This window comes from Elephantulus edwardii, unplaced genomic scaffold (genome assembly GCF_000299155.1).
Source record: "Elephantulus edwardii isolate Elephantulus edwardi_28Jun2011 unplaced genomic scaffold, EleEdw1.0 scaffold00013, whole genome shotgun sequence".
NCBI classification, from domain to species: Eukaryota; Metazoa; Chordata; class Mammalia; order Macroscelidea; family Macroscelididae; genus Elephantulus; species Elephantulus edwardii.
This window is the reverse complement of record NW_006399763.1, coordinates 3,852,484-3,875,569: the sequence shown is the minus strand read 5'-3', so window position 1 is coordinate 3,875,569 and position 23,086 is coordinate 3,852,484. Positions and strand designations below refer to the sequence as shown.

General features: G+C 39.7%; 1 protein-coding gene across 1 annotated transcript in view; it reads left to right on the top strand.

Moving 5' to 3' along the window:
• SOBP (sine oculis binding protein homolog (Drosophila)) overlaps positions 1-23,086 on the top strand; it is a 213,792-nt gene that overhangs the window by 124,211 nt on the left and 66,495 nt on the right. Inside the window, exon 5 of the mRNA XM_006881232.1 lies at positions 12,078-12,173. Within this exon, the coding sequence (XP_006881294.1) occupies positions 12,078-12,173 (96 nt within the window). The remainder of the gene's footprint in view (positions 1-12,077; positions 12,174-23,086) is intronic.

Sequence of the window (23,086 nt, the reverse complement as noted above, 5' to 3'; positions counted from 1 at the left end):
TGAAAGCCTAGAGCATTCACATTGCAACTTACTTCATCCACCAAATTTGGAAGAAATCTTAAGGCTTCCTGAGAAAGTTACTGTTGCTCTTTGTACTTTACATTATAATACTTTGCCATTTATAATAGCCTCCCACAATTGAGATACTTGGGAGCAAACTTAACTAGAAAAAAAAGCCAACAAAAACCCTCTATTAAGGAAACTATAAAATGCCACTGCAAGAAACAATAAAACTCATAAAAATGGAAAAATGTTCCTTGTTCATGGATTATGTTGTATGTTATCAAATCACTTGTGACTCATAGTGATCCTGCGTACAGTAGCTGTAAACTCTGCCCTAGCCTGAGCCAGTCTTACTGACTCTGAAACACCTACACTCATTACTCCAGTTACTGTGTCGATCCATCTCATATGGGGTCTCGCTATCCTATGGTGTAACTCTACCTTTCCAAGAATCATGTCTTTCTCCAAAGGTTTCTTCTTTCCACATGCCCAAAATATGTAAGCCAGAGCTTCAAAATCCTTTCCTCCAAGGAAAAACTTGGTTACATCCTCTCCAATACAGACCTATTTGTTCTCTTGATGGTACGTAGTATGTTAAATACTCTTCTCCAATACCATACCTCAAAGTAATCAATCTTTCTTCTGTCATCCTTAGTCATTGTCCCCTCTCTGATGTATAGAAAGTAATTGTTTAAGACCATGTTCTGGATCTGGTGCACCATAATCTCTAGACTCACATCATTGCCCTTTAGCACTTTCAAGAGGTCCCTGAAAGCAGACTTCTCCAACACAATTAGTCTTTGGATTTCCTGACTGCGGGTTCCAAGAGTATTGATTGTGCGGCCGAGAAAGCCATAATTGTTAACAACCTCAATCTCTTCTCCATCTATCATAGTGCTGCCCGTTGGCCTTGTTGGTTAATAAACTCCCAAGGGCGTAGGGAACAGAGGCTTGGACTATGAACTTTCCAGAGGAAAGGTAGGCTGCTGAGTCTATCTGAACCGTGATCATGGCATTTCTGTGGCTGCTGCAAGAAGAAATAATTTCTATGGCCTAAACAATGGACCCTTGGAAAAGGATATTGTTACAAATAAGAATTGTGATAGCAAGTCACAGTAACAATGTGACAAGTATTGCTGCTCATTCAGTATTGATCGTCCTTGACCTCCCAGTAGAAACAAATTCAAGAACACCATTAGTTTTGACTTGTAATTCATAACTATGCACGACCACTATCACTAGTTAGTTGAGGGTTGTACAGCGATGCATCTACACTTTCTCTCATGTTTTCTGTTGTCTGTTCCTTTTTAATATGTTAGGTCACAATGAAGGGCATGTTCGGTGACTGTGACACTGGGCAGCTAACTTGCCTGGGATCATGACCTGATCTCCTTGCATCATTCTTTCACCAACTGAGCTAATTAACCACTGACTTGACTGCATTTTTGTAGCTCTGTCTTAATTATTCTGATGACAGAGAGTTTATGTAATTGTATGGAGGCTGAAAAAGTAGCCTTTGGCTTTCACACTCTCCCCTCTTTGAAGAAGCATCACAGACGATGTTTATTTTTTATCTATAGGAAAATCAAGGGTTCAGTTCATCTGTTCCAAGGCTCTTTGACAAAGTGATAGATGACAACTCAAATCACCAGCTATGTTTGTACACCAGAATGCCAGGGCAAAATAAGATGAAGTGCACAAACACCCATGTCATCATACAGCATCATAAGGGAGATTAATAAAAACAATGTAATGTTGATGTTTTTAGAAATTCACAAGGGGAATTGCTGAAGGCTCTAGACAGTTGAGCTCTTCTATGGGACATGTACTTCCTAGTATTGAGATGTCTAGATGTCATGATGATCTTCACATTACTTAATAAGAAACTCAGTTAAAGAGATTGGTTCATTTTAAGGACCAACTTTCTATTTTGAAGAAGCAGCTCTATCAGACTACTCTAGTAACTGACCTCTGGCACATGCTTGCTCTCTCACTTCTTAGCACTTTGCTGACCACCCCGTTTCTGTTATATTTACCATTAGGGTTGCTATGTGTTGTACTCAATAGCACCTAAAACCAACAACTTTCCAAGTTCCTTGGTTGTAGTTGGCCATGGAAGGTTAATACCAAAGAATTATGGAAAACTTCTTTAGTTAGTTTTATATATGTACATGTGATGACATTAGTATCATCAAGGTGTTTTGCACTGGTTTACTTTTACCACAACCACAGAAGTAGTGAATCATTGGAGTTTAAATTGAGGACATGGGCCATATTCTCTGGGTTTGAATCCCACCTCATCACTTCTTATTTGTGTCATTTTGCATGGATTTTACATAGTCGGTTTGGATTATTTGGGTTGTTGGGGTTTTTTTGCCGCAGTTTCCTTATATTAGATGAAAATAATGATGAGCATGAATTTGTAAGTATGTTGATGGATACACATTAAAAGCACTTTAGACAGTGTATGTTGCCCATATAAGAGGTATAAAAAGTTAGCTGTTACTGTTAATCTGTGATAGTATCCAGAATATTATCTTAATCTGATGAATGTTACATAATTCTATTAGAAACTGGGCTATTTCTAGGGTTTCAAATCTGTATTTCCTTGTTTAGTCACTCATGGCTTATGAAACAAAATTGGAAGGAACTCAAAATTTTACAAAGCTTGCGTGCTGAACAATAACTAGTATGAGAAAAATCAAAGAGCAACACCCTGCTTGAAACTTAACCTTCCTCTTAGAAAGCAGGGCAGTGTGTACGGTGCTTGGCAATCAAATTTCTTGACCACTAGAGTTGGAAACGGCTGTGCCCTGCTCAAAGATGGCGGCTCAGCACACACTTTATCTGTTATTCTCCACAGGCCTGATGTTAAGCCAAGCTCTTGCATCAAGCTTCTGGACGGGCTCCCCACACCTCTTTTGTGCCTCTCATCCCAGGGCTTTGATTCATACTGTTCCCCATTCTGGTGCTCTGGTACCTTCACATTGTATAAATTCAGAACTGTTTTGGTTTCTCTTTGTCAGTCATGACTAAACTGTTTGAAACTCTCTTTGTCAGTCATGACTAAACTGGTTGGAAACTGGTTCTTTCTGTGGAGACTTTTTGTAAGTAGAGATATTCCTTCCTAGCATCTGTGTCCTTACACTGAGGGGCCCTAGAGTTTCCTTTCTGTTTTTGCTGTTTTCCTCTTTTCACTGATTTTTCAGGTGCATCATGGGTCTGCATATAGAGATATGAGTCCATCCCTTCTGCCTTTTGAGTTCAGAGAGCACTAATAAAAGGACTATCAGAGATGCTTTGATTTGGCCAATTAGCTAAGCATCTTACGGACACTAACCAGTAGCAAAGTGGAATTATTTGTGTTTCCCTGTCTTTTGTTCCCTTTCCAAGGTACCTGGGGAATAGGTTCAAATGACTAGTGAAAAAGCCAAAAGGCAGCCAGTGGGTGAAGGCAGGAGATGGAGGAGGGGAGCAATCAGGAGCCAGGATAATCCATTGTGGATTAAGGGTCCTGGCATAATCAGAAACGCCTGGGGTTTGATGGTGGTGTGACTGTAGCCAACTGGAGAAGAAGAGGGACACAAGCCCCTGCTGCTGAGCCTGCTCTGTGGACACTGAAATAACACTTCTCAAACAAAGACACCCAGGCTATCTGACAACAAGAGCAGTCCAAGATTAATCCTAAAGGGTTATCAGTCCAATAAAAGAAAAATAGATTTAAAAAATCCAAAAAGCAAAGCCAGAGATTTTCAGAACCACTTAGCGACCGCTCTGATTAGTCTCAATGCAGCTGGAATGTGCTGGGATGATCATAATATATTTTGGTTCATGAGGTCGCTGTATTTCAGCCTGATGTAGAATCTCCCGCCGTAATTGTCACACAATCCATTAGGGCCTGTGAGTAAGGGCAGCCGTTAATCAGGCAGGTGATCAGCTTGGTAGCCTCACTTCTGTGTCACCCCAAGCGGCTCTGACCTGATATCATAAGGAGATGCTCATGGAGACCGTAAACATGATTTTATTCACATTATCTTCATTTTGCATATTTGTTGCAGTTATTCTTTGAAGATTCCAAATTGGACAGTAAAAGTTTATGATATATATATAGGTTTTCATGCAGTGGGGGTGGGGAGGGGGGAGAGCTGCTGCACATAAGCACATTTCATCCATCAGAAGTGTGTGAACTGTCAGAGGAGCCTAAAGAGACATCGTGAGAACATTTCCATTAGCCAGTTGCCAAGGATGGAGAATTAGCAGGAACTTCACTGGGGAAATAGCTTCCCTCTCTCTGCCCACCCGTTAAATGGGAATTTAAACACATTTTGTTAAAAAAACAACAACAAAAAAACCCCAAGCAAAATGGCACAACTGTAGGCATCCCCACAATCAATCTTGGAGTCAGTCTTTGATGATGAGTAGATAAAAGGAGAACAGAGGCTCCTGATGCAAAGATCAGTAGTAACATAGTAGAGAGAGCAAATGCCTGCGTCCACAGATTGACATTTCTGCCTGCCTGGAGTATCCCTTCAGCAAGGAGCCTGATGCAGCTTAGAGTCTTCTGTCCAGGAGAAAGTTCTCCACCTGAGCTTCCCGCACCTGCAGTCTGGTCACTGAGCTGGGCAGATGGGTTCATTGACTTAAATATTTGTACAGAAGCAACCCTTACTTAAGGGATATCCATTTGAAGACCCAGGCAGTTCCCAGTGGAGAAAACAGAATCCTTCTGAGACTTGTCTTAAAATGGAATGAAAGGTTAATTAATCTATCCCACGTTTATTTGTAGGATTATTCAGTAAACAAAGCTCTATGCTGAGCATTGTAGGACCTACTATATAAAATATAATCTCTATCATCAAGAAGTTTCCAGTCTTATAGGGATGTAAGACATGAGCCATAACTGTGCTCATTTACATCAAGGAATCTCCGAAGACCGTAGGGAAAAGTCAGGTATCAGAAACCGGAAGCAACACCTAGGAATGAACCTTTGGGCATGAAAATTTACTAGGTAAAACCAGTAGGAAGAGGCAAAGAGGAGAGAAATAAGTGGGATCAAAGGATTATTGGCCAAGGTCAAACTACACGATCTGAAGTGAAGCTGAGAGGCTGGTGGCTAATCAAGTGGGAGGGACAGGTGTGCAGAGAAGTTCATGGAATCGTCCATGGTGGGCCAGGCATGAGGCATATCTGATGTCAGACCTCTGACGAAACCCTGCTGTGGCTCAGGCATGGAGACAGCTCCTAAGATCCAGGGACATAAAATCCAACTTCTGGAGATTGGATGGAAACCAGAATGTCCACTCATTGAAGTAAGGACTTAAAGAATAGGTGCCCATTTATTCATTCATTCCCTCAATCACTTGTTTGTCGTCCTTACAACATACCAGGCACTAGATCAGGCTCTGGAGGTAAATTATCAAATAGAACATGTTCTGCACTTGGAAAATAATGTGCAAGTGAGGAAAGCAAATGCAGCAATGGCTATAATGTAATGCAATACAATACATAGGCTAGAATCACATACAGGGGTGGAGAGAAGGACATGACCCCATTTAGGACCGAGAGGAAGGGCTCACAGGTGGCTTCTAAAGCTGCAGTTCAGAGAAGGGCTTAAAGGATCCACAGGAATTTTTCCAGGAGAAGTAGAGGAGGAGAGCTAAAGTATAGTTTCTGAGAAAATAGAGTTACAGGAAGGGGATCCTGATGAATGGAGCTGGGAATTCATGTCAGAAGAAATGACTGAGGTGACGGGCAGTGAGTCAGAGAAAATAGAGAGCTACTCCATAGGCTTCCATAAGTGATTTTACATCAGGGCTCGACGGGCCTGAGGTTCTAAGCATCTGTTCTCTGAGGGACAAAGAACTGGATGGACCTTTATGTGAAGTTCATAAAGACATTCACAAAACACTGGAACGCAGTATGTGAGCAGCCATTTCTTTCTTTCTGAGCTTCCTCAAGAGACTGTGTGTACATGTGAGACAAGAAGGATAGGCCAGAAGTACAGAATATCTGAAAATGAAATTATAATGATCTCCAGAGATGTCTCTAAGCTTTTATCTTGAGTTTAAAAGTATTTTCATTAACTCTTGGTAAAAAAAAAATTAGTTCTTAAGTATAAAATTAGAGCTTCCTTTTCTCTCTTCTACAACCATTCGTCTCTAAGCTTGTTCCCCCAATTTGGAGATGCACTATTTTTGATGTTCCCAAGTTTGGTAATGACACCACATGTGTGAGCTGACATGTGCTACATCTGCTGGAGCATCAGAAAGTGAAATCTGGAAGCTTGGTAGCACTCTCCCCAGCCCTGATTCTAGAAAGAACCTTTTCTTATTTTCAAAAGAAATCAGTGACACAGAGGTGTAAACTCCATTCATCAGAAGGAGACATTAGCTCCAAAGCCTAATTATCTTTCCACTTAAATGGTAACAGTATTAACCTTTTCATTTTTAGTCACTGAGCCAGAAACATCATACTTCTTTGAAGGGGTAAGTGGAATTATTTTCTAGAATTCACTTTCCTAAAGAGATCTTCCAGAAGACAAAGAATGCTGGTCTCACTTGAATGACATCAGTGCCTTGGCTCAAAAGAAGTGTATTCTTCAAAAGAGAACCAAAGTTTACTGAATAAAAATTTTAAAAGTAAATTGGTAGTGACCCATAGGGAAGAGAAGGGAAGAGAAAGTTTGTTTAATCTAGACTTTTAAAAAAAAATTCAGGAGTAATTACTATTCCAAGTTTTTCATATAACCTAATATTTTATTACTTCAAATGTCAGTCATGGCATGGGAACTGGTGCATGACTATTAGAACAAAATGGGGAAATGTCTTTATGGTATAATTGAAGCTTTTTCATTTTTGTTTCTATTTTATGGCAAGAAGTGAAAGTTTCTTAGAAGTAAAAAAAAAAAAAAAAAAGCATTTGTAGCCTGCCAGTCACATTTGTAGTAAAGTGCAAAAAATAATCTCCCATTTGCTCTTTCCCATATTTGGCACACATTTCTAGGACATTCGTTGGAAAACCTTGTTGACAATAAGACACTGGAAGTGATAGGAAATGATCTGTCAGACCTGGACTGTTCTGTCATTCCAAAACAGAGTTAAACATCAGTACAAGTCCTTTGGCCTCAGAGAATACAAAGATGTTCCTCTCCATGATAGGCTGTTAGGGAATGTATTGTCTGTAAAGAATAAAGGCTACTTTATGGTAGGGCTACTTTATGTTATAGTCACAGAGCAGCCCTTATCATTTCAGTGTTCAGACACTTGTCCATTGCTCACTCCCCTCTTCCTAGGCTATTGTGTGACACCCCAAATTGATCAGTTACAGAGTGAAACAGTGACTTGAAACATTCTAAAATATTATTTCTACATTTTTTTTTCACAAGGCAAGGAAGCTCCTACAATTTTGTGTAACATTATCTAAAATTGTGATGGAATGATGCTAGAGCTCATCCTTACAGAGCGCTTAACTGTGCACCAGGCAAGGGCAAAAGAACTTTGTGTTGTTGTGTACTGTAGAGTCCTTGACCCTCTGGAGGGCTTTCTGAGGCAGTTAGTCACATGGGAGCAGATTGCCCATTCTTCTCCCGAGGAGCCTTAAACCGTGTGCCTTCAGGATTGCAGCACAGCTGCTTGCCACTAGGCCACCAGAGCTCCCTGATTTATTTAATCTCTGTCACAACCTTACTGTTGTTGTTATGTGCCCAGAGTCAGGTGACTCATAGCTGACCCTTTAATGGGTTTTCAGAGGCTGTGAAATGCATGTGAAGAGACTGTCTGCCTTTCAGGGAGCAGCTGATGAATTTGAACCAGTTGGCACTGCAACTTCTTAAGCATTGAGCCACCAGAACTCCCTACACAGGCTTACTAGATTGGTCCTATTCTGGATATCTCCATTTTATGGATGACACACTGAATGACAGAAAAGTGAAAGCATTTGTCCAAGATCAGGGCAGAACCTAGACAAGGAAACCTGGTGACCTGGTGCTGGACTCTGCACCAGGTCTTGTAACCCCTGGAATTTCTTGCCTTACAATTAGTAGCGCTGGGCTCAGCCTCTGGCAAGAAGCAAAGGAGACCTCCATTCTCTCTAGGGCCTAGACAGAAGCTTCCTTCTCTGCAGCCCCTTCTGAAAAAAGGTGTTAAAAGCATCAAGGACCATTTATTGTATTGCTTTCTGTGACTGGAGGTAGTTAACTAGCCCCCAGAGTGAGCTGGGGCTGTTCTCAGGTGGTTTCGGAGCAGTAATCTCAAAGCAGTAAAGAACCACCTTCCACTGAAAGACAATGATTTTGGAGAAGTTTATACTAAAAAAAAATGATGACAAAGAAGAAAGGTCTAGAGTATATAATAGTGATGGTAGCATTTGGAAAGCTCCAGTGATTTATAGAGCTTTTATCACATGAGTGCCCAGTAGCGTTCCAAGAATACCCCTCATTGTTCATTCAATAGTTATTTATTGAGCCCTTATTCAGGCACAGTGTTAGGGCTGTAGACACCACAGTGAACAAATCAGACTTCATCCTTACCTTTAGAAACTTGCAATGTAGTTGGAGATACAAAAGTCACACAAGTGATTATAATGTTCTAGTCTGGGATACCATGAGAAGGAAATCCATAATAAAGATAATTGACTTGACCAGAGTGGTTCAGAAAGACATTTTAAAAAGTGGGAGAGTATTTTTTCCAAGATTATTTGTCATTAAAAAAAAAACTTTAGAGGGGGAAAAGGGAATGTTTTTACCCACATACAGATAGTCATGTAATTGAGTCTTTAGAGTAAGACACATTTCAAGGGCCACATCTCATATCCTCTTAGCATTGCATGGTGCTAATGAACATTACACAGTTAGAGACCTTTCAGGCTTCTATGCCAAGCACCTACCCTTGATACTGTAGCAACCATGTTTAGATCATTGGTTATCAGCCCTGTTTGCCCATTAAGATAATTTGAGAGTCTGTAAAAGGAAACCTTCACCCAGCCCTACCTGGGTCAACTAAATGAGAATCTTAGAATGGGGAAGAGGAGGAGATGAGCATATAAAGGAATCATCACAGATCACTGTTAACTAATATGCAACCATGGGGAAGAACTGGTGTCTTAAGATGAATGTCCTATAAACACATAACTTGAAATTTTACAATAAAATACTTCCGCATGCAAAGGGAATTAATTACCTTGACAAGAGGTATATGTGTTTGTGTGTGAGCACACACACACACACACACACACACACACACACACAAAGTATGAGGATAAGACGGTTGGGTTTCCTTGCACCTCGTGTACTTTTCATGTCTGCGGCATGTGGTAGAAACATAGAAGATGTCTGGAGGATGGAATTTTCTAGACTGTAGACTCAAATTGATTGTCAGAAGGCAAGAGATTCTCAGGGACCTGAGAGTTTGATGCAGATGTAAAAATGTAGCTGAATAAAGAAATGAGTTTCTAGCTTTCTCTCTCTGTTTACTAATCTCCCCACCCCCTCTCCTCTTTCTTCCATGGCTGGTTTTGGTTTTTTTTTACCTCATAAATTATGGGGCTTAATAGGAAACCTTTAGCTCCTTTGAGAAAGCCCATTAAAATCTTAAATAATGGTTATTTTCCCCTCCTTTAAAAGCATTATAAGCACCTTATATGTGAGTGGAATGAATGTATTTTTGTCACTAATGTTTAAAATATCCCCAGGCATCTGGTGTGTATGAATGTGTATACATAGTACATGTATAATAAACATATTCTACCTTATGAATATTTATACACAAGATACATATATATTGAATGTAGACATACATATGTGAATAGTAGCCCTTGTAAACTATATGCAAAGTGTTTCCAAGCATATGTATCATAGTGTATCACAAATATAATAAACTCACCCCCAAATTTAGCATATTTTGAGGTGGCGTTTTATACAAAGACATTTGTAGTAGCTTCTAGTTACTACCTATGTATAATTTTTCATCACTAAAATCCTTATTAAGTACCAATTAAAAGTAAGTTACTGGACATGGCATTGTAAGAAAGATGAAATGCTTTGGTTTCTGCCCTCAGGGACCTATACCTTGTAGAGTGTCTTAAAATTCAGGTAGGAAGAATTTAATATTGTTGCTGCCCACTGGCATCTTAGTATTTTTCCAGGTCTGTCTTTGTTTATACACTCCACTGCTTCCACTATCATTTGAGGTCCCCTCTAGACTATATTAACTTAAGCCCTCATGTTGCTCCAGAGGACAGCCAATTCAGTGAGAACACACCATCACTGATTTCATTGGATACTAGCAATGCTTACCCTTTTTCTGTCTGCCGCTACATAATCCAAACCTACAACTACATTTTTGTTTTGCCTTTATCTCTTAGGTTGAAGGAAAAGGTACAATAAAAAGAAGCCTATGAAAAATGGCAAATGTTTTGTTACTTACATACTTACCACAATATTTAAAAAACAAGTCACCAAGTCCTGGAGACATTAATAAATCCCCAAAAATGAAACTAAAAGCAATTTCTTCTTCCAGAATCTTCTTGCAACCCCTGTATTGCTGATCATGACTTTTTTATTCCAAAGTCCATCTAGTTCCCTTGCAATAAGTGGACAAAGCCTTTTTCCCCCTCCGGTGGCCTAGCAATAAGAAGCTGCTCAAAAAACATGGTTCGAATCCACCAGCTGCTCCACAGGGGAAAGATGGGCAATCTCCTCCTGTGTGATTTATTGCCTCTGAAACCCCTTTGGAGGGTCAGCTCTGGGTCAGTTCCGACTTGAAGGCACACAACAACTAATAAACATATATTCTGAAATGTACAGAATATTATAAATATCTTTATAAAGCAAGTGACAGTCTGCAGAACCATAGCCAGGGACATCTGAGTGACATTTGTCAACCGGCAGATTTCACTCTATTAGAGAAAAACAATACATGCGTGCTGTCAGCACCGAGCCAGGGATGGATGCTCATTGTTTTCTCCCCTTCAATCCATACATCACAACAGGTAGTTCTCAGCTGTTCCTTTGTGCTAGACATACATTTTATCTAAAGAGACAGCAGACATAACTACCTGCTGCTTCCGGATTCGCTCTCCCCGTGTTTCTCTTCTTTTTCCTAGTTCACTAGGGCTTTTTAAAATCAGCTGGCAGGGAGCCAGGCGCTCATCATTTTAATGCGGTGCAAAATGGAATATGCATAATTATATGCAAGCCATATGTGAGGGAGACAGCTCAGCTGTGAATTTCAGGAGGCCAGGCGAGAGAGAGCAGTTAGGGCTAAGATGAGATGAGAGCAGAGCGGAGGGCAAGTGTCACGTAAATGAAGGTTTAATGAGTGTGCTGCGGCCACGCCTCCTTTCACCTACCTCTCTCCTCTCCAACTCGAAACCAGACTCCGATGGAGACTAGAAAGAGAAGACTGTGTGCAAGCGGTATTGCTAATGGGTTCTGCTAATGTCTCCATTTAAACTTCAGCTTTCTTAATTAACAGTGTAGATCAAAATCATCAGTAACTTTTAATGCAGCTTCTTAATTAAATATATATATATTTTACTGCATTTGATTGAAGAATCATTGTTCTTATTAGACCATCGCTCCTTTCAGAGCTTTATTTGAAAGCCAAGGGGAACCAGTTTATCTCTAATAGTATTACAATGCAAAATATAACTATATGCAAATTGCTTTTCATATGGCCTTGCTATTAGAATTTTTTAAAAGTGCATTTTCTAGGATTGCTTAAGCATGCCAAAAAGTTTAAACACGTATGTATGTCATATTTTCCTAAATGTGCAATGAAAATCATACAAAGTGGTGGTAATTTCTAACAAAATGATTTCGTTTTGGTTTGTCTCCTGTTGTTTTCAATATTACACCACAGTAAAATTGCATGTTCAAACTAAACTATGTAAAGAAAAAAAAATCAGTCCCAAGTTTTGATATCTAAAAGGCGTACTACGTATTTAAACAAGCTTCTTAATAATGTTGTTATATCTGGATTCCCGTTTGTTTAATACTCTGAGCTGTTATGCTTTTAGATTTTTTTTTCCTTCCATTATGTGTAAGTCCCTAAATAGGCCATTATATTTCCCTTCAGGCTAGAGATGAAGATGGACATGCTGAGAATTTTCCCCAGCAGCACTATGCTAAGGAAACTCCAAGGCTTGCCTTCAAGAATAACTGCGAACTACTTGTAAGAATAACATACTTACAACAAGTCTAGAATGTTACGTTAGCACAGTGAAAAGAGGTTTTGAAAGGATTTGTTCATTATTACATAATTTATGAAATATTATAGTTTTTCTGTATAGAGTTCTAAATGCTAATTCTGATATCTCTGAATATGAATTATAAGATCTCAAATTGTTTGCAAACCTTTTATATTTGATTATAGAGCTTAAATGGCCCTATCATTATAGCTTGTTTGGTATAGTGGTTTATAAGCAGCCATTTGGAGAGTGGCTAGTAAAGTTAAAAATACAGAGAAAGACAGTAGATATGTGATGTAGCTGGGGCGGGGGAACCCACCATAGCCTTACCCTTCCCTCTCTTCCAATTTGCTAATTGTACACTATTTTAGGAGATAACATTGTAATATTTTGTTCTGCTCCGAACATAGCAGAGTTGACATACAGTACTCCCTTTCGAATTCAAGTATTCCTCCACTCTCTTGCCAAACTCAGTCAGGCACTTTCTGTCTCTCCTATGTAGAAAGAGTCAAAGCAGTGACAGGATTCCGGGATGTTTACAAGTTGTGAGAGAGAGGATATCAGCTGTGACAGAAACTCTGTTCCAAGACAGGGTTAATTTGCTGTTCATTTTAGAATTTACAGCCAGACAAGATGAAAAGCAAGCAGGAATGCCTATTATATTTCTATTAAATGAATCTGTTGGGACCTAATGTTCTTGATTAGCTTTTGAAAACGAGCACTCCACAATGCATTTTCTGTTTACCTAAACAGGGAATGAATTGTCATTTATTTAGAGATTTCAACACTGCTTTTGAAAATGAAGCTTTATGAGAGATCTAACTAACATGTCCCTAAGTGTTCTTTTCTGTTTGATTGTGTGAAAACAGAACATTTATTCACAACTAAATGGAAGCCCTAAAAGAGAATGAGGATTCTCAGTTGTTATATCCTAAGGTTGTCTACTTGTTTTGAAGTTTTGGATATCCCCCCCGCCATTCTTCTTCTTAATAAGATACAGCTCTGCCAGATCTCTGCATTAAGAGATCCTGGTCTTCAGTCTTAGCTCTGATACCAACTGATTATTAAAGACAAAGCATGCAAAGAGGAGGAGAAGCGAGGGATTAAAAAATACAGTTCTTACTGATTTTCGCTGGAGCAAAAGTGCGAATCTCTGTCTCCATACTGGTGCACAGTTACAGTAGCACTGCCCATCCACTGTGCAGTTACCTCCATCCAGAGCCAGTCTGCAAGCAAATTTGTTGTTTACAAGTGCAATCTTTCTGAAGTCTTAGCTTACTTTTTATTTTATTTCAGAAGTTTCTGTTTCTGCTATCACGAACTACTTTGGGGGAATACATTTCAGTTTTAATGTATCAGTATAAAACTAATTATCCAACAGAAGAATTTAGGGGCCCTTTATGCTGTGTTCTGATGTCAGAATGCTTTTGGGAGTAGCTCCCTTCTTTTAAAGAAATTGTTAGAAGTAATATGTCATAGTTGATTTCTCCTCCTCCCCTATTTATTGGGAAAATGAGCTTGCCAGAGTCTGGCTGTGGTCAGTTTATATGGGAGGAAGTAAGGCATATATGTTAACATCTTTTCCAGCCATCTCTAGAGAAAGTGGATGTTTAGTTATTGCTGTGCTTAAACACAATATTGTGTTGGCAGTTGTTTTGAGAAATTGGTGCAATCTTTGTCCTTCTATTCACTGTTAGAGAAATGCTTTATTTTAGTCTGTATACTTGCCTGTGATAAGAGAAAAAAGAGAGTAAATAGAAAAGGCAAGTAAGCTTATTTCTCCAAGGAGAAATTTCATTTTTTTCCAACTGCTTGAGAAGTCTTGGTGTTTGGCTGGTTATAAAGCTTGGAGAAGTTATGCTTCTATATAAAGGAGACTTGTTCATTCTTAAGAGAGGAATAGGAAGTCCTTGGAGTTTTCTTAGTGTGGCTTAGAGCACATTTTAAAAGAATCTGTCAGGGAAGATTGCAAGCTCTACTCCAGAGTGCTGTCTTAGCTTAAGGGCGGTTCTGCCATCTTCTTGCAGGTTCACTGCACAGCAGCATCTGGGGGTTTAGAAAGTGGGATAGCTCTGTAGGGGATGCTGAGTGACTCTCAGGAGAGAACATCCGTGGCGTGAGTTGCTTCTGAGCTCTCAAAAGATCAGGAACACATGGCTCGGATGTTAATCCTCTGGGCCGCAGCAGTTGATGGAAAGAAAAGGACTGTGGCTGGGTAGACAGGAATTGCCTCTGACTGTATTATTGAAAGCCGAATGGCTCTGTTTTCCCTTTCTCCCTTCACCCCCCCATCCCCCACTTCTGTTTCTTGGAAGAGGAAAGAATATTAAGTAACCTAAACAAAAACAAGGAAAAAATCGATGCCTGGAATACACAAGCATGAGAAGCCATTGACAGAAAGCATTGGCTGATAGAAAAATCTGCTAAGGCAAATGTAGATTTCCTGTAGGGTATTGATTTTTTCCTTTTAAATTCAAAACTGTGATATGTGCCTTCACACTTAATGTACAACACAGATGACTAGATATTTAGCTTGGTGGCCAAGATTCTTTAGTGGGTGATTATGCAGCAGTTTCCTTATGCTTTTTATGAATTTTGAAAATGCGCGACTGTCAAGATGAATGGCACTGGATAAGACTGAAGTCATATTTGATATATCACAATCCAGTATGGCCCGAGACATCTCTTCACAGATAAGAACATACATGCACACTCACATGCATGCCCTGATGCACACATGGGTATTTTACTGGCATATGTAAGTTTATGACCAAAGCAAACAACTTTCGATAAAATAAAGTGCTGACCATTTGCATCATGTAACACTTTAGCCACCTGGCTAATGAGAGCCCAGAAGAGAGAGCATTTGGAGCCAGCCATGTGTGACTAGCCGTTGCCTGACATCCCCACCGCACTGCTGCCTCTTCTGTCATTACTGCTCTCTTCTTTTTAGGAGCTGGAAAGCCTTCTCATTTTGCAATACAAAATCCTCATATCACTAGTAGACGTTGGGTTAAGAGCTAACGTGAAAAGAGGACTTTAAAAATACTATGAACTGACCCTCCAGTAGGTTTTCAGACAGGAGGAGGGTGCCCATCTAAAAAAAAAAAAATACTATGAGCTCATATCTTTTGAATAGTCAGTATTTTATAGCCAGTATTATATCAGTTCTTTGAGTAAGACTCTGTAGAAATAGGGAAAGACAATACCTGTAACTAGAAGAAGAGAAATACTAAGAAGATTTAGGGAAGATACTGAAGACAACTCCATGAATTCCCCCGTTTCCTTGGGAGCAGTTCAGAGGAATATCACTGTATTCAAGAAGAACAAATTAAAACAGAAACAAAAGGGGGAAAAATGTTAAAAAATTATAATAAAAACATTAGCAACTTTTTTGTTATGGAAGTAAACCAGGTTTTGGAGGTCTGAAAGGAGTAGTGAGAGAGAGGAAATTTATGGGGCACAACACCCTGTCTTACTTGGTTCCAGATTCCTGAGTCACCATGTAGACAGAGCCTGAATCTCTTTGACTTTTCTTCAGGCTGGTAGGGCCTGCGGCATCACAGAGGGAGGAAGCCTGCAAATGGGAAGCTAAATAAAAATAGCATCAGGGGAAAAATCTTTTTGGTCACTTACAGTGCCAATGTAGGGAGAAGATGAAAACGATTTTAGTTTTGTGGTCTTGTGAACAGAGAAGGTGGGAAGGAGAGATGTTTAGGCAGTTCTTCTGTGGGCTGATTGTTTCACCTCATTTCCTTGTGGAGGTGGTCAGGTGGATTGAAAATGAAGGAGATATTCCTTGGGCTCTAAATTGCTCTGTATTAGTGCAGTGTACAACTTACAAAACATTATTGAGTGTGTGACACATTGTAAAATGCAGAGGGGGATGCAAAAGGAAAAAAAAAAGACTATGCCTTCCCTAAAGGTATGTACAATATTGGATTCATCAAGAATGACTACAGAAGGGCTCTCAGACCTTCCTAAAAAAAAGCTCAGCTTTTTTTTTTACCCAGCTAGCCTTTAATTTATTCCACATCGCTGCAGTGCAAAAGATCTTAAAGCCATTGCCATGCATCAGTTCTAATTCATAGTGATCTTCTATGTTAAAGAGAAGACCTTCACAGGGTAAGGACTTTGTGGTGGTGACTGTTAGGTGCTAGTGAGTCAATTTTTGACAGAGAAGAACTGCCTCGTGGGGGTTTCTAGAAGGTAATATTTATGAAAGTAGATTGCCAGGTTTTTCCCCTGTGAAGCCACTGGGTAGGTTCCTGCCAGTCTTTTTGGTAAGCAGCCTTCTACTTAACCATTGTGCTATCAGGGCTTTAACCACTCAGAGAAAAATCAAAACAACTCCCCTCAAAATCACCAAACCAACTGCTGTTGTGTCAATTCTGACTCATGACATCCCCTGGTATGACAGCCCAGAGAGCATCACAGGGTCTTCAGTAACTACTTTTTATGGGTGTAGACCACTAGGCCTTTCTTTTAAGGTACCTTTAGACTCAAGGTCAGGCTGGAACCTCTCACCTTTCAGTTAGCTATGTACATGAACCATTTTCACCACACAGGAACTCCATCTTAGCCACAGACTCTTAAAATCAGTGCTGATTTATCTGGGATGATGTTACCTCAGACTAGATCTCTGTTTTACCTTTGACCTCTCTGAAACTTAGATTTTCATCTGTAAAATATGGTAAAAACATAAAGGTAATATAGTAATATAGTAAGAATTGAAAAACATAACATATTTAAAGTAACTGAGACGTAAGTACTCAGTATATATTTGTTGTTGTTGTTATGTGCCATCGAGTCGTTTCCGATTCATAGCGACCCTATGCACAACAGCTCTAAACCCTGCTCTACCCTGCACCAACTGCACCGCCTCTGACACACCCATCCTGATTACCCCAGTCACCGAATCAATCCATCTCATAGAGGGTCTTCCCCTCCTGCGCTGTCCCTCCACCCTCCCAAGCATGATGTCCCTCTCCAAGGACCCGTCCCTCCTGGCAACATGTCCAAAGTATGTCAGACGAAGCCCCAGAATCCTTGCCTCCAAGGAGCAGCTTGGTTTAATCCTGTCCAAGATGAATCTGTTTGTTTTCCTGGCAGTCCATGGTACATTCAGTACCCTTCTCCAGCACCACAGCTCAAAAGCATCCACTCTCCTTCTGTCCTCCCTAGTCATTGTCCAACTCTCTGATGCATAACAAGCGATTGCAAATACCATGACCTGTATCAGGCGCACCTTAGTCTCCAGAGAGACACTGTTGCTCCTGAGTACCTTTGAGAGGTCTCTAACGGCAGACTTTCCCATCGCGATACGCTTTTTGATTTCCTGACTGCTGGTACCAAGAGTGTTGACTGTGGAGCCGAGCAAAGTGAAGCTGTGAACACTCTCAATCTCTTCGTCATCCATCCTGACGCTGCCAATTGGTCCAGTGGCGAGAATCTTTGTCTTCTTGACGTTGAGCCTTAGTCCATACTGAAGGCTGCAGTCCTTGACCCTTTGCAGCAAGTGCATGAGGTCCTTCTCAGTTTCAGCAAGCAAGGTTGTGACATCTACATAACGGAGATTGTTAATAGATCTTCCACCAATCCTGATGCCACAATTCTCCTCATAGAGCCCAGCCTCTCGGATAATCTGCTCTGCATACATGTTGAAAAGGTATGGAGACAGGATGCATCCCTGGCGTACACCCTTCCCTATTTTGAACACTCAGTATATATTAGCTGCTAGTATTATGATTCCTCTTTTTATAGTGATTGTTCTTATTACACAGTGAGCAGTGGCCTGAGAGAGCCCAAGCAGAATTCCTGGAGAATCAAGGAGAAGGGATTGTTTTCATTGGAGCATATCAGACTTAACAAAGAAGGATTTCTATGACATATAGTTAGATTTTTCTATTTTGAGCTGAAGTGTAAGGGAAAGGGGCATTCCGAGTAGAAGGAAATAGTGTGGGCATAGAAATGGAGGTGAGAAAGCGCAGGCATGTCCCCAGACACCAGTCAGTTATCTAGATTGGTCAGCAGGTAGGGTACCTGAAGGCTAAGGAGTGAGCAGGCAGGCTGGGCTTATTCGTACAGTTCTTAATTACTTTCACCATTCTTTATGTCTGGACTTGAATAGTCTACTTCATGATAATTATTAGGACTTATGGAAATCCAAACAGAATTATTATGGAAAACACATAGCATAATGAAAAAGTAGAGAGAATAATTGAAAGAATTTCCATGTGTTGATCACTATTTCAACAGTGAAGATTACTAGGGTTCAGCTGGTATCATCTATCTGCTCCTCCACTCTTTTTTTGTTGTTGAGTACAATTATGCAAATATGGTACTTTGTTTCATTTGAGGTAAAGGTAGAGACTTTGATCAAGGAAAAGAAAAATCCACTGACACTGATTGAGTTGGAAAAATGGAGCTATGGGACTAAGTGTACATAACACAGATCCCTCTCAGTTGTGCAGTGTTCTGTCCCCTCTTCCTCAGCACAACCTTGTAAGGCATGGACAGTCAGACCAGTTGTGAAAGCCAATGATATTTGATTCTCCTTTACTCTCAGGCCATGGTCTAAATGTATTTATTTAAAAATAAGATCAGATTCCTGTGCAGTCCAACTCAGCTCCCCAGTACATGCTGGCCTCTGCACAGTGGTAAGAGGAAATTCTGGATTGCTTTCATATATAGCTTTTACTCAGACCTTCCTGCTTGAACACTTTTCCCCCTTGATAGAAACTGCCACATTTCATTTGAAACCTGATAGACTTTTCAAAATAGGTGCAATTTACCGAAGACCTTCTCCTTAATATCATTGATCTAATAGAAGGTTAGGTTAGATTCATGCCCCAGTTCCATTTGGATCTGCGCATGGTTACTCTGATACTCCAACTGATCCTCTGATAACTCTGATGTTTGCGAATAACACAAGCACTGAATATTAAAATTTATGGCGACATACTGGGGCGACATCATATAAAAGAAAACATCATATGATAGATAGATGATAGATAAATAGATAGATAGATAGATAGATAGATAGATAGATAGATAGATAATGTGGTGCTAAAACAGAGCTGTGAAAACTTGAAAGTATAATAGTGTCTCAGAAAATCCTAGGGACTAGGTGCTGTATTGAGATGATTGGCTTGTCCCACTTTTGTTCTTACCAACCTTCTAGATTCTTTTCTGCACCCTCACAGGTTTTGGATTTTTTTTTAAAAGAAAAACAGCACTTTATAGGATGAGAAGTAAGGACCTCAAACAAACAAACAAACCAAAAATCCCCCAGTTTCTATTGAGTTGGTTCCAACTCATAGCAGTGTATAGGACAAAGTAGAACTTCCCTGCAGGGTTTCTAAAGCTGTAATCTTTAGAGAAGCAGATTGCTACAACTTTCACTGAGGCTGTTGAAGTCTAATTGTCAGCTTTTCAGTTAACAGTCAAGCCCTGTGGCATCAGGACTCTTTATCTTAGACAAAAGAAGGGACATGTCTAGTAAGGTTGGCGCAGTGATGTTCCCACAGAAAGGCTTTTAGACTTTAACACAGGTGGCGTGAGTGGGTTTCACGAAAGCTGTCATATTGCACCTGTGCAGTCCTGCTTCCATCTGCACCACAGTTCCACCTTAGTCTCCAGGTTTGTTTGTTGCTTTTCTCGGTGAATCTTCAGCTCCCTGACTCCCACTGCTGTCATGGTCTGTGGTTCTCCTGGACAAAGACTTTCTGTACTGCAGTAAACCATCTCCTCTCACCTTCTACCCAGGAAAATGTGATTTTAGCTGTTTTTTAGTTTATTTATGTGGGAATGAAGACCTCAAGAAGAGAACTAGATCCAGCTTCTGTCCTGATATGTGGACTTTTTGATGGGTAGCAATTCTTGATGTCATCTGAGACTGCTGGTTCCTTACAGATTCTTTTTTCCAAACCATAGGGAAATTTTGCCTCCCTGGTTTGGACATAGAGGTCAGAGGCCTGGTGGTTTAGTCTTCATGTTGACCTCTCACACAACACATTGCAGTGTCCCATGAAGTTAGAGAGGTATATTGTCTACGGGAGCCACTGTGGGATGAGGAACAGAATGACAGTCCAAATTCCTACAACAGCACACAGCTGCAGACATCCAAACTACATACTCGTCAAATTTCTCTTCTTCCTTAGCCCTGAGCATCTTCATTAATGCAGTGAGGATAAACAGAATACCTACCACATAAGTTTGTCTTGAGGGTGTAAATGAGATCTATATATGAGATACATAGTGTGATCGCTAATAAGAAAAGGTCTTGTTACTGATAAAGTACCAAGGAGCTAACAGGTAACATTTGGTGGGGGGGGAAAAAAAAGTAAAGTAGATGTTAGAAGTAACTGCCTTTGTTGTTCAATGGTTTGAATTTAAACAAAAATACAATATTTTAATAAAGTATTTTAATACTATTTTAATCTTTTAACAAAGAACTTCAGAGAGACCCTTGAACATCCGCTCTCCTATTTATGCCTAAGGCACTGGAGATGCCTGCTGGCTGAGTAGCAGATGTGTTTACTTCTGAGGTACTGCACTGTCTGAATTTTTTAAAAAAATGTAGAGTCTTTTTTTAATTTTTATTTTAATAAAAGCTTACAGAAAAGAAGGATTTTCATTCATTCATTGTTACACATTTTCTTCCTGACCCCACAGTTCATTTTTTTTAAACTCATTCATTGCTGCTGATTTTTTTAAATAATGTAATGTTTTCCCCTCCAGAAACCATTATGATGTTGTGATGAAAAGAAGAGACTCGAGATTCAGACTATTGTAGTTCAGATTTAGGTATCTCCAGCCCGCTCCCTCCTGGGCCTCTGACCTTGGGAAAGTCACTGATTCTGTTTCCTTTTCTTTAGTAATGATAGTAAAGAGCTGTGGAGGAATGGTTTGAATCCACCACTTACTCCACAGGGGAAAGATGGATGGATAATCTCCTGCTATAAAGATTTACAGCCTTGGAAACCCAGTAGAGGGTCATTATGAATCAGAATTCACTCAGTGGGTTTATTTTTGGAATGAGAATTAGGATAGTTTCTATCTGATATGCTTGGTGTGATATCTAAGTGACCAAAGACGGTGTTTAGAAGAGTATTTGGTAGTTGGTGCTCAAGCAGTGTTAGATTATTGTATGATTATTGCTTTTTCTAAGGTTACTTACTTTCCACCACAACAGAAAATTAACACAGCAAAATTTTCTGGCGATATATAGTTTAACTGTGTTGAGTATCTAGATTTATACACAAGGCTCACAATATTTCCTTATAAACAATGAGAGGGGAGAGGTATATTATGCAGCTAACTATCAGAGCTAAGTTGTTTTTGTTTTATATCACTCTTAGGAGAAGTTCTGTATATCATCCAAAATCTCTTCATCCTGCTCTACCATTTAATAATGAAATTGTTAATCTTAGAAACAGAGAACTTAGAAAGTAAGTACAAAGCAAAGGGGAAAATGTACCAGCGAAAGTATTTGCAGTAGCAAATGGATGTATGTGACCTCTACTGAGTCTAGTGAGGGTAGAAAATAAGAAAGCATACTGTGTAGAATGCCTCCGACATGCTCACACGGTGGTATTCTCTGTCTTTACAAACCATTTTGAGACACTTTAGTCCCTCCACACTTTATTATATATTTATGATTTTTACTTTATAGATGAGAAATTCAGATTCAGGAATGTGACATAACTTGCTCAGGACATGAGGGAGGAAAGCCAGTCCTGAGAGCAGTTGACAGAGCCAATGTTGGATCCACAGCTCTCTGATCAGAGACCGTAAGCCTGAGCTCCTCCCTATACCCACTGCTGCCTTTTCAGGGCCAGGGACCAGATCTAGTACCTCCAGTTGCCAGAAAGGGAGGTCAGTTTTTGGTTGTGTAATAAATTAATGAAGTAATTAATTTAAAAATCTTGAATTCTTTATAGTAAAAATTATTTGTAGATTTCAGAAGCCATAAAAAACATCTGCTGGAAATATTAAAAAGTATAGTGTATTCAGGTAGGTGTGTCAATATTTGATCATTCCCAATACATGACAAATTGTGGGGAAAGGATCCAAACTGTGCATGCATGTGTGTGTCTGTATTCACATTTCTTGTAAAACCCTTTTGAGCAACATTTAACCATATATACTTCTGTGATCCCTTAAGGTTATAATATCAAAACTCCAAAACCAAATCTGCTGTCATTGAGTCCATTCTGACTCATGGCAAACTTTTTTAAACTTATTCATTTCCAATGGAAATTTACAGAGACTTTGGATTTCCATTTATTCATTGTTGCACTTTTCTCCCCTCCCCCTAGTACACTACCTTCTTGGAAAAGTAAAAGAAAAATTCTTTCATTGTTTTACAAACATGACAAATTTTAATGTGAGCAAACGTGCCTCTTCTTTCCTGCAAAGTGGCTAGTGGATTCAAATCATTGACCTTTTGGTTAGCAGTTAAAAGTGGAACTCACTTCACCCTGGAGAACAGGATGGAGTGTACACAACATGTGTACCTCATGTCTCCTGTATACAAAGAAATTGCACTGCCAGTTATATACTGGTGGTGTTGTATACCATCGAGTCGGAACCAACCCATAGCTGACCCTCCAGTAGGTCTTCAGAGGTAGTAAGCTACATAAGAGGATATTGTCCATCATTCTCCTGCAGAGCAGCTAGTGGATTCAAACCAAGTACCTTTGCCTTGACAATGCAATTCCTTACCACTAAGCTACCAGAGCTTCCTGATATAATCATACTGTGCCTGTATAACCTATAATACCTTTGTGCTGATAGTCACAGTAATCACTGATGTTACTGGCTTTTAAATGAATGCTATTGCTCTAATTATAATCAACAATGTATAATAGTATAATAATAATATAATATAATA